The sequence below is a fragment of the Somniosus microcephalus genome, chromosome 2, assembly GCF_052327205.1.
Source record: "Somniosus microcephalus isolate GS21.2 chromosome 2, FLI_Smic_1.0, whole genome shotgun sequence".
In the NCBI taxonomy this organism is placed as follows: domain Eukaryota; kingdom Metazoa; phylum Chordata; class Chondrichthyes; order Squaliformes; family Somniosidae; genus Somniosus; species Somniosus microcephalus.
The window spans coordinates 360,189,128-360,203,255 of record NC_140988.1 but is presented as its reverse complement, the minus strand read 5'-3'; the positions used below and the strand labels follow the sequence as shown (position 1 = coordinate 360,203,255).

At 46.7% G+C, this 14,128-nt stretch overlaps 1 protein-coding gene across 1 annotated transcript in view; it reads right to left on the bottom strand.

Moving 5' to 3' along the window:
• eif2ak3 (eukaryotic translation initiation factor 2-alpha kinase 3) overlaps positions 1-14,128 on the bottom strand; it is a 68,939-nt gene that overhangs the window by 22,089 nt on the left and 32,722 nt on the right. Inside the window, exons 8-11 of the mRNA XM_085975540.1 lie at positions 12,420-12,643; positions 10,748-10,860; positions 5,613-5,735; positions 4,314-4,463 (exon numbers count right to left, since the gene is read on the bottom strand). Of these exons, the coding sequence (XP_085831666.1) occupies positions 4,314-4,463; positions 5,613-5,735; positions 10,748-10,860; positions 12,420-12,643 (610 nt within the window). The remainder of the gene's footprint in view (positions 1-4,313; positions 4,464-5,612; positions 5,736-10,747; positions 10,861-12,419; positions 12,644-14,128) is intronic.

Sequence of the window (14,128 nt, the reverse complement as noted above, 5' to 3'; positions counted from 1 at the left end):
ATCAGGGAGGGGAAGAGTTACCTGGACTCTGTATCAGGAGGTAGTCACAACAATTAGATTAATTAATTCAGATGTAGTCCGTGGCCAGGGTCAGGATGGTGTGACTAGAAGTGAGGCAGGTACGGGGATCTAGGAGGTAGTGTTGGAGGAGCCGCAGCCCTTGCTCTTGTCCAGCAGGTTTGAGGCTTTTACTACCCGTGAGGATGGGAACGGGGACTGCGGGGAGGATGAGCAACCCGGCCACAGCACCATGGAGCGGGGGGCCATTCAAGTGGGGGGGAGATAAAAGAAATGTTGTAGTGGTAGGGGATAGTATCGTTAGGGGGATAGATAGAGTTCTTTGCAGCCAAGAGCGAGAGTCCCGAAGGCTGTGTTGCCTGCCCGGTGCCAGGGTTAAGGACATCTCCTCTGGGCTGGAGAGAAACTTGGAGTGGGAGGGGGAGGATCCAGTTGTCGTGGTCCATGTTGGTACCAACGACATAGATAGGACAAGGAAGGAGGTTCTGCTGAGGGAGTTTGAGCAGCTAGGGGCCAAATTAAAAAGCAGAACCACAAGGGTAATAATCTCTGGATTACTACCGGAGCCACGTGCAAATTTGGTTAGGGTAAATAAAACTAGAGACTTAAATGCATGGCTCAAAGCCTGGCGTGGGAGAAATGGGTTTTGCTTCCTGGGACACTGGCATCAGTACTGGGACAGGAGAGAGTGTTCCGTTGGGACGGACTTCACTTGGCCAGTGCTGGGACTAGAGTCCTGGCGAATCGAATAACTAGGGCTGTAGAGAGGGCTTTAAACTAATTAGTGGGGGGAGGATTTGAGAGCGCGAAAACTAAAAATGACAGCAGAGAAGGCAATAGAGCAAGGTAGCAGTGGGGGAATTAAAAACCAGAGCGTGTCAGGAAGGGACAGAATGTATAATAATAAAAAAGGTAAAGTAGTAAAAGGGGTAAAAGCAGGAATAAATTGTCAGAAAACATATTTGAAAGTTCTTTATCTGAATGCACGCAGCATTCATAACAAAATTGACGAGTTGACGGTACAAATAACTACACATGGATATGATCTGGTGGCCATTACGGAAACATGGCTGCAAGATAATCATGACTGGGAACTAAACATACAAGGGTATTTGACAATTAGGAAGGACAGACAGGAAGGAAAGGGAGGTGGGGTTGCTATGTTAATCAAGGATGGAATCACTGCAATAGTCAGAAATGATATTGGGTCAAAGGATCAGGATAGTGAAATAGTTTGGGTGGAGATAAGGAATAAGAAGGGGAAAAAGTCACCAGTGGGCGTAGTCTATAGGCCTCCTAACAGTTGCAAATCTGTTGGTCGGAGTATAAATCAGGAAATAGTTGGGGCTTGTAATAAAGGGAACAGCTATAATCATGGGGGATTTTAACTTTCATATTGGCTGGACTAATCAAATTGGGCATGGCAGCCTTGAGGAAGAGTTCATAGTGTATTGGGGACGGGTTCCTTGAGCAGTATGTAACTGAACCAACCAGGGGGCAGGCAATCTTAGATCTGGTCCTGTGTAATGAAACAGGATTAATAAAAAATGTCCTAGTAAAGGATCCCCTTGGAATGAGTGACCATAATATGGTTGAATTCCAAATTCAGTTTGAGGGTGAGAGAGTTGGATCTCAAACCAGCGTACTGAGCTTAAATAAAGGAGACGATGAAGGTATGAGAGTAGAACTGACTAAAGTGGACTGGGAAAACAGATTAAAGTGTAAGACGGTACAAGAGCAGTGGTCTACATTCAAGGAGATATTTCACATCTTTCAAGATAAATATATTCCACTGAGGAAAAAGGGGAGTAAAAGAAAAGACAGCCATCCATGGCTTAGTAAAGTAATAAAGGATAGTATCCGACTGAAAACAAGGGCATATAAAGTAGCCAAATCTAGTGGGAGGATAGAAGATTGGGAAGCATTTAAAAGCCAGCAAACAATTAATTAAAAAAGGGAAGATAGATTATGAAAGTAAACTAACAAAAAATATAAAAACAGATAGCAAGAGTTTCTACAGCTATATAAAAAGAAAAAAGGATGGCTAAAGTGAACGTTGGTCCCTTAGAGGATGAGACCGGGAAACTAGTGGTGAGGAACATGGAGATGGCAAAGACGCTGAACAAATATTTTGTATCAGTCTTTACAGTAGAGGACACTAAAAATATCCCAACACTGGACAAACAGGGGGCAATGGGAGGGGGGGGGGGGTGGGGGTGGGGAGAGAGGAGCTAAAGACGATTAAAATCACTAAGGATGGTACTCAGTAAAATAATGGGACTTAAGGTGGATAAATCCCCCGGACCTGATGGCCTACATCCTAGGGTCTTGAGAGAAGTGGTAATAGGGATTGTGGATGCATTGGTGATTATTTTCCAGAACTCCCTGGACTCAGGAAAGGTCCTGGCAGATTGGAAAACTGCTAATGTAACACCCTTCTATAAGGGAAGTAGACAAAAAGCTGGAAACTATAGACCAGTTAGCCTAACATCTGTGGTTGGCAAAATGTTGGAGTCCATTATTAAGGAAACAGTAACAGAGCATTTGGATAAACATAATTTAATAGGACAGAGTCAGCATGGTTTTATGAAGGGGAAGTCATGTTTGACAAATTTGCTCGAATTCTTTGAGGATATAACATACAGGGTGGATAAAGGGGAACCAGTGGATGTAGTGTATTTGGACTTCCAAAAGGCATTTGACAAGGTTCCACACAAAAGATTACTGATCAAAATAAAAAATTACGGGATTGGGGGTAATATACTGGCATGGGTGGAGGATTGGCTATCAAACAGAAAACAAAGAGTTGGGATAAACGGTTTGTTCTCGGGCTGGCAATCAGTAACTAGTGGTGTTCCGCAGGGGTCAGTGCTGGGACCCCAACTGTTTACAATCTATATTAACGATTTGGAGGAAGGGACCGAGTGCAACATATCCAAGTTTGCTGACGATACAAAGATGGGAGGGAAAGCAATGAGTGAGGATGACATAAAAAACCTGCAAAAGGACAGACAGGCTAAGTGAGTGGGCAGAGATTTGGCAGATGCAATATAATGTTGGAAAGTGTGAGGTTATGTACTTTGGCAGAAAAAAATCAAAGAGCAAGTTATTATCTAAATGGAGAGAAACTGCAAAGTGCTAAGGGATCTGGGGGTCCTGGTGCATGAAACACAAAAAGTTAGTATGCAGGTGCAGCAGGTGATCAGGAAGGCCAATGGAATCTTGGCTTTTATTGCAAGGGGGATGGAGTATAAAAACAGGGGAGTCTTGCTGCAGTTATACAGGGTACTGGTGAGGCCACACCTGGAATACTGCGTGCAGTTTTGGTTTCCATATTTAAGAAAAGATATACTTGCTCTCGAGGCGGTTCAGAGAAGGTTCACTCGGTTAATTCCGGAGATGAGGGGGTTGACGTATGAGGAAAGGTCGAGTAGGTTGGGACTCTACTCATTGGAGTTCAGAAGAATGAGAGGCGATCTTATCGAAACATAAGATTGTGAGGGGGCTTGATCGGGTGGATGCGGGGAGGATGTTTCCACTGATGGGTGAGACTAGAGCTAGGGGGCATAATCTAAGAATAAGGGGCTGCCCTTTCAAAACTGAGATGAGGAGAAACTTCTTCACTCAGAGGGTAGTAAATCTATGGAATTTGCTTACTACCCCAGAGGTGCAGAAGCTGCAACATTAAATAAATTTAAAATGGAGATAGACATTTTCCTAGCAGATAAGGGAATTAGGGGTTACGGGGAGAGGGCAGGGAAGTGGACGCGAGTCTAGATTCGGATCAGCCATGATCCTATTGAATGGCGGAGCAGGCCCGAGGGGCCGTATGGCCTACTCCTGCTCCTACTTTTTATGTTCTTATGTAATGGACAGATCAGGTAGGGAATGACTCTTCTCTAGTAGGAGAACTCAGAACAAGGGGTATAATATTAGATTTCAAGCTAGGGAAATTTAAAGCAAATTTTGGAAAAAAAACCTCCTTACAAAATGAGGTCGAGAGGATGTGGAACGCTGTCCCAGAAGGCCGGAGAAGCAGAATTAATTAAGGTGCTTAAAAGGGAGAGATATTTACTTGGGAAGTCAGGATATTAAAAGCAGCAGGAAATTGGGACTGCAAAGAAAGAACACAGGTTAAAGGCGCTCCTCCTGCTTTTACAATCTGTGGTGGAGGTTGGAACAATCCATCACCCTGGGTGCAAGTCACGTAACAAATGGCAGAGCATTCAGGTTTGCTTGCTGGCCATTCAATGCTAGAGCATTGGAGCTAATGTTTCATTTGGTCATCGCTTTACCCTTCATCTTTCAGCAGCTGCTTATCCATCTCCTCCTGCCAGCTCTCGGGCGGTGCCTCCAACCAGGCATTGAAATAGCGGACGATCCCTGGGTGCTCCAGTTTAGCCAGTGCCTTCACCTCCCGCATCACCTTCTCCCGCGCTTGATCGCTGTGGGATTATGAACAGCTATTAGATTGGAGACAATTCCAGCGCCAAATAGCAGCCTCCTCCTCACTGCATAAACAAAGGGAGAGAGACTGGTTTCATTCCATCGCTTGGTTTAAGTCGCAGGATTGTGAAACTTCCAGACAAAAATACGTATCAGGATTCATTTTTGTTTTTAAATTAAAAAGAATGTGGTTCAGGAAAACCTGTTCATAAAAAAAAAGAACAAAATGTGGGCATCGCTGGCAAGGCACCCGAGTTGTACAACAGAGTGGCTCGCCAGTTAAGAGTCAACCACGTTGCTGTGGGACTAGAGTCACGTGTAGGCCAGAGCGGGTAAGAACACCAGGTATCCTGTCCTAAAAGGACTGTAGTCAACCAGTTGGTTTTGTTTAAATAAAAATGACATTCCGACAGCTTCATGGCCACTTTTGATGCCAGCTCTATTTCTAGATTTATTTATTTATTTATTTATTTATTTATTTTTAAACTGAATTGATTCCTGAAAGGACACAACAGCAGCACTGTATTCACATTTTGTGACACAATGTGCGTACATGCGACTGGCTAAAAGCCATGGCGATCAGAATGCTGTTTGAAAGGACGCGCTACCAACTGCGGCAGCGCACAATGAAAACGCAGCAGCTCGATCGGCACCTGGACGAGAAAGAGGCGGCGAGCAAGCATTTTGGGTGGGACCCACGATCACAGACACAAACAAGGTAGTTAGGCTGCTAGCCCTTTCAGGCTTTCGAAACGCAGACAGGTATTAGAGTGGAGCAAGGATGAACTGCAGAAACGGCCCTCGGTGCGGACTGTTAGCTCGCTCGGCTGCTCCGGCTCTCTTGGACTTGCCAACAATCTCAAGTCGGCGGGCAAAATGAAGGCACTCCTGAAGTCAATTGGGTCACAGACCCGACAGAGGATATCTTACTTTGACTCCAGAGCAACTCTTGCGTTCTTCAGGGCCGGGGCTGCAGAAACCCCACCTGATGGGAACTGGTGGTGCAAGCACCCTTTAAGGCCAATACCGTCTAAAAGTACAGACACGTGCAAACGTTCTCCCGAAATATTCTGGCAAAGTAGGTTGTCCTGAGACACTCTCAGCGAGAAACCCTTTGAAACGACTAAACTTCACAGACGGTTGCTCACCGATTTGGGAGGCGGATCCTCTTGATGGCGTAGTTACAGTCGTCGACTTTGTTTTTTGCCTCGAACACGACGCCGAACCCTCCACGTCCAAGACACTGAACCAACTCAAAGTCGGTAAGACATCTGAAAAAGAGAGGGATCTGCATTACCGACACCACTTACATGGATGCTTCACAAGTACGTGTTAAAGACCAAAACACTGGAGGACCCAAAACTATAAAACCTCCAAATTTAATGTCTGCCAAAAAAGTCATGAATTAAGAAAAAATTGGAACACAGGAACAGGAGTCGGCCATTCAACCCCTCGAGCCTGTTCCCCCATTCAATGGGATCATGGCCGATCTGTATCTTAACTCCATCGACCGGCCTTTGTTCAATATTCCTCGATACCGTTACATAGAATCATAGAATGGTTACAACACAGGAGGCCATTCGGTCCGTGCAAGAGCACTTCAGCTAGTCTCACTCGCCCGCCCTTTCCCCCGTAGCCCTGCAAATTTCCTCTCCTTCAGGTACTTATCCAATTCCCTTATGAAAGCCATGATTGAGTCTGCCCCTACCACCCTTTCAGGCAGTGCATTCCGGATCCTAACCACTCGCTGCCTAAAAAAGTTTTTCCTCATGTCGCCTTTGGTTCTTCTGCCAGTCACCTGAAATCTGTCTCCTCTGGTTCTCGACCCTTCCGCCAATGGGAACAGTTTCTCTCTATCTACTCTGTCCAGACCCCTCATGATTTTGAACACCTCTATCAAATCTCCTCTCAACCTTCTCTGCACTAAGGAGAACAACCCCAGCTTCTCCAGTCTATCCACGTAACTGAAGTCCCTCAGCCCTGGAACCATTCTTGTAAATCTTTTCTGCACCGTCTCCAAGGCCTTCACATCCTTCCTAAAGTGCGGTGCCCAGAATTGGACACAGTACTCCAGTTGAGGCAAAAACAGTGTTTTATAAAGGTTCATCATAACTTCCTGGCTTTTGTACTCTATGCCTCTATTTATGAAGCCCAGGATCCCATTTGCTTTTTTAACTGCTTTCTCAACCTGCCCTGCCACCTTCAACAATGTGAGCACATATACCCCCAGGTCTCTGTTCATGCACCCCCTTCAGGATTGTACCATTTAGTTCATATTGCCTCTCCTCTTTCTTCCTACCAAAATGTATCACTGCGTGCTTTTCTGCGTTAAATTTCATCTGCCACGTGTCCGCCCATTTCACCAGCCTGTCTATGTCTTCCTGAAGTCTATCACTATCCTCCTCACTGTTCACTATACTTCCAAGTTTTGTGTCATCTGCAAATTTTGAAATTATGCCCTGTACACCCAAGTCTAAGTCATTAATATACATCAAGAAAAGCAGTGGACCCAGTACCGACCCCCGGGGAACACCACTGTGTACCTTCCTCCAGTCCCAAAGACAATCGTTCATCACTACTCTGTTTCCTGTCACTTAGCCAATTCCGTATCCATGCTGCCACTGTCCCTTTTATTCCATGGGCTTCAACTTTGCTGGCAAACCTATTGTGTGGCACTTTATCAAACGCCTTTTGGAAATCCATGTACACATCAACCATATTGCCCTCATCAACACGGTTACCTCATCAAAAAACCTCAATCAAGTTAGCTAAACACGATTTCCCTTTAACAAATCCATGCTGGCTTTCCTTAATTAAACCATAAAAATCTGTCAATTAATAGCTAACAAAAAGCTGTCAATCTCAATCTCAAGCTCCAATTGACCCCCCAGCATCCACAGCCTTTTGTGAGGAGCGAGTTCCAAATTTCTACTAGTGTGAGAGAGAGAAAAGCGATTCCTGATTTCGCTCCGGACTGGCCCGGATCTAATTTTAAGAATAAGTCCCCTTGCTCTGGATTTGCACACCAGAGGAAATAGCTTCTCTGTATCTACTCTAAATGAACCCTTTTATAATTTTAATAAACACCGATTAGTTCACCCCTCAACCTTCGAAACTCAAAGGAATACAAGCCAAGTTTGTGCAAGCGGTCCTCAGAATGTAATCCTTTAACCGGTGGTATTAGAGTACAAATTAGTAAAGCTCCATTTATTAAGAACATTCTGGACATCAGGGTGTAGAAGCAACATCTGACAAGAGTCCAGATAAACGGAGCCCCATCTACCGACTTGGAGTTGCATGGCCATTACTTGAGAAAGGCCCATTTACTGCCCCTCAGTTTGGGGTGGGATGGCAGGAGATTCGTAAAAGGCGCCTCCCAGAGATTTGTTTCTTGACTGATCTTTATATTGTAGTATGGGGAAAGTGTAGACAGATAGTATTGGATCGTCAGACACCTACAGGAGAAATACTCAGGTTATGGCTCTCGGAATACCATAGTAGGACCTCAAGCACATCATTTGGACGAGGAGCACCACGCACTCTTGACGACAGTAGGGAATTACAGTCAGGCGAGCCATTAAAATGGAGGGCAGGCAAGTGAACACACGAAAGGCTACTGGACCGGATACTCAAGGAATGTGATCAGCTGGCTGATGTCTTCACCGCCATCTTCAACCTGTCATTGGCCCAGGCAGTAGTCCCTACATGCTTCAAGACCGCCACCATCATTCCTGTGCCTAAACAAGCGGCTGTGACGTGTCTGAACGACTATCGACCTGTCGCACTCACACCCATCATAATGAAGTGTTTCGAGAGACTGGTCTTAGCCCACATCAAAGCCAGTGTTCCTCCCTCCCTTGACCAACACCAGTTTGCCTATCGGGCAAACAGATCAACGGAGGATGCAATCACAACTGCTCTACACTCGGCACTGAATCACCTAGATGGTAAGGAGACCTACATCAGAATGTTGTTTATAGACTACAGCTCAGCATTCAACACTATCGTCCCCAACATGTTGGCCACCAAACTCCAAACTCTTGGCCTGAACACTTCCCTCTGCAACTGGACCCTGGACTTCCTAACAAACAGACCCCAGTCTGTCAAATTAGGCAACCACACCTCCCCCCCCCGACCCTGAACACGGGGGCCCCACAAGGATGTGCGCTGAGCCCCCTCCTCTACTCCCTCTTCACCCACGACTGTGTGGCTGTTAATGGTTCCAACACCATCATCAAGTTTGCAGATGACACCACGGTAGTAGGCCAGATCACCAACAACGATGAGTCAGCCTACAGGGAGGAGGTCCAGCATCTCGAAGTGGTGCGCCGACAACAACCTGGCCCTTAACACCAAGAAAACAAAGGAAATAATCGTGGACTTCAGGAAGTCCAAAGGCGGAAGTCACACCCCCATCCACATCAATGGGGCGGAGGTGGAAAGGGTGGCCAGCTTTATGTTCCTCGGAGTCCACATCACGGAAGACCTCTCCTGGTCCCTCAACACCTCCTCTCTGGTGAAGAAGGCCCAGCAGCGCCTATATTTCTTGAGGAGGCTGAAGGGATGTAATCTGTCACCCCCGATCCTCTCTAACTTCTACCGCTGCACTATAGAGAGCATCCTGACAAACTGTATCACGGTATGGTACGGCAGCTGTAGCTCCCATGACTGGAAAGCCCTGCAGCGGGTAGTCAAAACTGCCCAACGCATTACCGGCACCCGGCTACCGACCATAGAACATATATATCAGAAACGCTGCCTACGGAGGGCACGGTCCATCATCAAAGACCCTACCCACACCAGCCACAGTCTGTTCGCCCTCCTACCATCTGGAAGACGCTACAGATGCATTCGCACCCGTACGACCAGATTTAGGAACAGCTTCTTTCCCAGGGCTGTCATCCTACTGAACTCCACAAATAAACACTAAAGCCTGCACATCTGCCGATGCACTTTATTGGTCATATTTATGCTAATATATATATGTACAAAATGTATGTTGAAATGTTTAAGTGTCCTAATCCAAATTGTACACACTCGGGAGCCGCAAGCCTACATTTCGTTGTACTGCACTTGTGCACTAACAATGACAATAAAAGTTGATTTGATTCGATTTGATTCTCCCAGGCCACGCCCGCTACCACCAGCTGCCAAGTGCGCTGGCAGATATGTGGAAACAAGTCAGCTGCTCAGCTTTTGTTAGCTGACAAGTGGTAGACTGGGGAAGGCGAGGGAGAAATGGTGACGGCAAGCCAGGAACGAGTACAAAATCCGAGCATCAGTAAATGAACCAATGCAAGATGGACGACACGCACACCTGCAGTTCAGTACACTTTCACTGTAAATAACCTTAAAGGGAAGGAAAGGAGAAATGGGCTTCCATGATACAGCAGCTGACCACATCTCTCAAACATACCAAAGAACTTCACGTACAACAAATCACCCCGAAGTGCATTGACTTATGTAGGGAAATGTAGCAGCCATTTTTCACACACCAAAACTCCAGAAGCAGCAGCAAGATGAACGACCAGTGAATTGCTTTATTCAGTGGAGTTTGTCGGAAAAAAACACACCGGTTCGGACATGGAACGCTGTTCTTCAAATAGTGCACACAGGAAATCATTTAACATCCACTTGCACTACAGGAACAAGCAGATGGGGCCTTGGTTTCACATTTGATTCAAAAGGTGACACCCTCGGCAATGCAGCATTCCCTCAGTACTGCACCAAAGTGTCAGCCTTGTTTCGTTTGCTCAAGTCTTGGGAGCGGGTGCTGGAAGCCACAACGTTCTGATTCGGAGGGCAAAAGGCAATGGCCAGAAGCAGATCCAAATTCGTTTTCCAGTATCAAAAAAGGGGGCAATTCGGCGGCAACATCCCGCTGCGGGAAGAATTCATCACAACACACACACGCACCTCCAGACAGGAGTGTACAGGAAACTTGTTTATCCGGAGGTTAACTGTCCGGAATGCTCGAGCCACCGGCAAAAATCAGGAGCCGTTTCGTTAGGTTTTTTTTCTTTTCGTTGCTTTTTTCCCCCCACCAGTCAGGCTCTGCAAGGTCTCGCTGAAGCTGTTGCTAAGCTACAGAGACGCTTGCAAGGTACGGCCGACTGTTTAGAAGCTAAGCAACAGGGTTTGTTGCCAGATACGGAGCTCAAAATCTCCGTATGCTTCAACATTAGCGCTGGTTTGTCCGGCAGTTTTGATGGGGCGGCAACAGCTCGGTGCCGGATAGCACAAAGTTTCCTGTACAATGAAGTTTAATTTAATTTGCCTTTACCTGGACACGTAGTCCGCTGCCCCAGAGGAATTTCCCAGCTCAACCTTTATTTCTTCAACAGTTGCATCGCTTGTGCAGTCAGTCTGACGCGGTGCCTCCCACTCCTTCCTTTGCTGCAGAGCAGACAACAGACGCGTTAGTCAACCATCACCCTACCAACCAAGAGCTACGAAGGACTGAAGAGCTGATCCCACAATCCGAGTGGATAAATACTGAAAAATTTGGATGGCTCTTTCAGAAGAGCCGGCACAGTCACGATGGGCTAACTGGCCTCCTTCTGTGCTGTATCATTCTGTGATTCGAGTGGGAGGACCGCACTTGTCGGGAATCCATATAGGAGCCAGGGCTAGGATGCTGCACCCAGAGTCTTTGACCTCCACGGCCTACGAGTGTAAAACCATCCCTTGCAAATGAGGTGCATGCATCTTACAGTAAATTTATAAAAGGGGAGGGGCGGCTGGATATAAATTGATTTGCCAACATGACATCACGGCTGCACGTTTGATAAACGACCTGCTGCAGGATTTTCTTTGTGCGAGTCAGTCGATCCTCCTGCAGCTCATGCATAGCTAGTTCCCAACAATGCTTCAATGGGAAGCTGCCGAGACTCCCCACATCCACTCATTCACCACCCAACCACAGATAAGGCGGCCAGGCAGCAAGTCCCAATCCATCCTCTCAGATCTGGTTAAAAAAAAAAGGAAAAAAAAGGGAGGGAAACTAAAGGGCGAAATTCTTCAAGTTCTCTCCAGTGTGTCTGTTCGGAGCCTGCTTGGCCATGGACCCAGGTACATCAGGTCCTGTTTTGAAGGAGCCCTCCCACGTGAAGCATGAATACTGGGATAGCTCAAACAGCATCCAACAACTTGCATTATACAGTACCTTTTAAAGTAGTAAAACGTCCCAACGCGCTTCACAGTAGAATAATTGGATAAAATGCGACAGAGCCACAAAGCGACATTAGGAGAGGCGAGGAAAAGCTTGGTCAAAGAGGTAGGGTTTCAGGAGTGACTTAGAGGAGCAGAGGGAGTGAATTCCAGAGCATAGGCCCGCGGCAGCTGAAGGCACGGATGCCAACGGTGGAGCAATGAAAAACCGGGCATGCGCAAGAGGCCAGAATTGGAGGAACGCGGAGATGTCGGAGGGTTGTAGGAGGTTACCGAGATAGGGAGGAGCGAGGCAGTGTTGGCAGGGGGGAAAAAGGTGCAAAGGGAGAAGGCCAAACACAAGCACCAGCCGCACGACACCCACACAGACCAAGAACGAAGGCAGACAAAAAGCATCCACTCAGCTTTGAGCCCCAGCCAATCATTGAAATTATTTTTAAATAAGAATTTTCAAAAGGATGTCTCGAAGACTAGGACCTTTTATATCCTCAGCCACCTACCAACATACCTTGACTGAGCCGTTCATTAAATGATAAATAGTTTTGCAGAAGCGAGTACTAGAGCGAGACAAAACCCAGAAATTATTTAATGAGTCGCATGAAGAACAGCAAGAATACTTTGAAGTGACAGCGGATTCTATACAATAGGGATGGATGCGTTAAGCAAGGCTAGACCTGAATATTAAAAAAAAGGTACATATTTATCCAGAGTGGACTAGTCCAGGAATGAATTAAAAGCAGAACATTTTTGGAAGGTGTATAAAGAGACTGACTGGCAGCACGTACTCTGACTGAAGCTGGGTGCCGGACGAGCTTGCGAACAATGTAGATGGTTGCAAGGACACAGAAGAGGATGGCGCCGGCAATTTCCCTCCACCACTCCAGCAGGAGAACGGGGTCTTTGCTTTTCACTTTCTTCTTCACCCTCGAGGAGGCGAAGTGTCTGATGGAAATCTGCGCGTCGCGCCGGTTTCTCTCTCTCTTGTAGTAAGGCAGATAAAAACCGCTGTCTGGCAACACAAACGCAGACAGGCGTTCATCAGCAACAGTAACGTCAGCTCGCACTCAACCAAAACTCTGCTGCCCCGCGTCCCAACCCCACAACCCTCCGAGATCTCCGCGCTCCTCCAATTCTGGCCTCTTGTGCATCCCCGATTTTCATCACTCCACCATTGGCGGCCGTGCCTTCAGCTGCCTAGGCCCCAAGCTCTGGAATTCCCTCCCTAAACCTCACTTTCCTCCTTTAAGACACTCCTTAAAACCTACCCCTTTGCTGTCCTAATATTTCCTTATGTGGCTCAGTGTCAAATTGTTTGATAACAGTCCATGGGACGTTTTACTACGTTAAAGGCGCTATATAAATGTAAAGTGGTAGTTGTTAAAGCACTCATTGCGCTAGAGTTGTAGAACTGCAGAGGGTTACTGCACAGATGGAGGCCATTCAGCCCATTGCGTCTGTGCCAGCTCTTGGCTGCAGCAATCCAAAGCCATCTCACTGCCCTGCTCTTCCTGCCCCACTACCATACATCTTCCTTGGAATATTTATCCACTATTCCCCTATAAGTAATTGTCTCAACTGATCCCTTCGAGAAAGCATTCCGCACTCCGAACAAATTCCTAACCCGCTCTTCTTCCTCAGTTCAGGAGTTTAACCCGATGACCCCGCGACACGCAGTCAGCGTGCAACTGGAGGCAACAAAGCACAAAGAGAAAAGAAAAGCTCTTTACTGAAAATAAAGTGGTTTTATTCTATCTGCACAGGTCGTGCAGGCTGCATTTAAGTAGGGGGTTATTTCCTGTGTGGATTACGAGGAGGTTTACAGATCTCATTAATTGTAGGACAGAACCACCAATGTGCCCTTTAATTTTTTTTGTGTGCGGTTTTTCCCAGTTTAAAAGCTGTCGCGCCGGCTGCGCAGGAGCTGCACCGCTTAAAGGGATGACCACCACCCAACTTTAAAGCTTCCACTTTTCTCACAGCAAAGCCCATGTGTTTAAACCTCAGTCGATTCGGTGCAACATTTGCAATTGTAGATCTGTGCATGGGGACACCATCAACTCTCCATTGGTGACCACGAGAAGTTCCTGAGGATCTGGACCTCCTATCTGGAGTCTTGTGTTATGCCAGCACGCTGATTAAAGTCCCCGCCAAAGCAGTTTGTCTCGGCTCTACCCAGAAGCACAATCAGTGCCAACGTCAGCACACCCACATGAGCTGCTATTGCGCTCGCTCATTCCCTTCAGTGCAATTTTGTTTTTTGTTAAAAACAAATGCAAAAAAGGACAAGTCTTGCCATGCAGTATCTGGCCTCCTGGCGCCCTCTGCTGCTCTACTGAAGGTACTGGGGGTTTTCCTCAATTCAATGTGGTTGACTCTTAATTGCCCTCTGAAATGGCCTAGCAAGTCACTCAGTTGTAATTAACCACTACGAAACATAAGAATGAAACCAGACAGACCACCCGGCATCGACCTCGGCACCGGCACACCCAGCCCA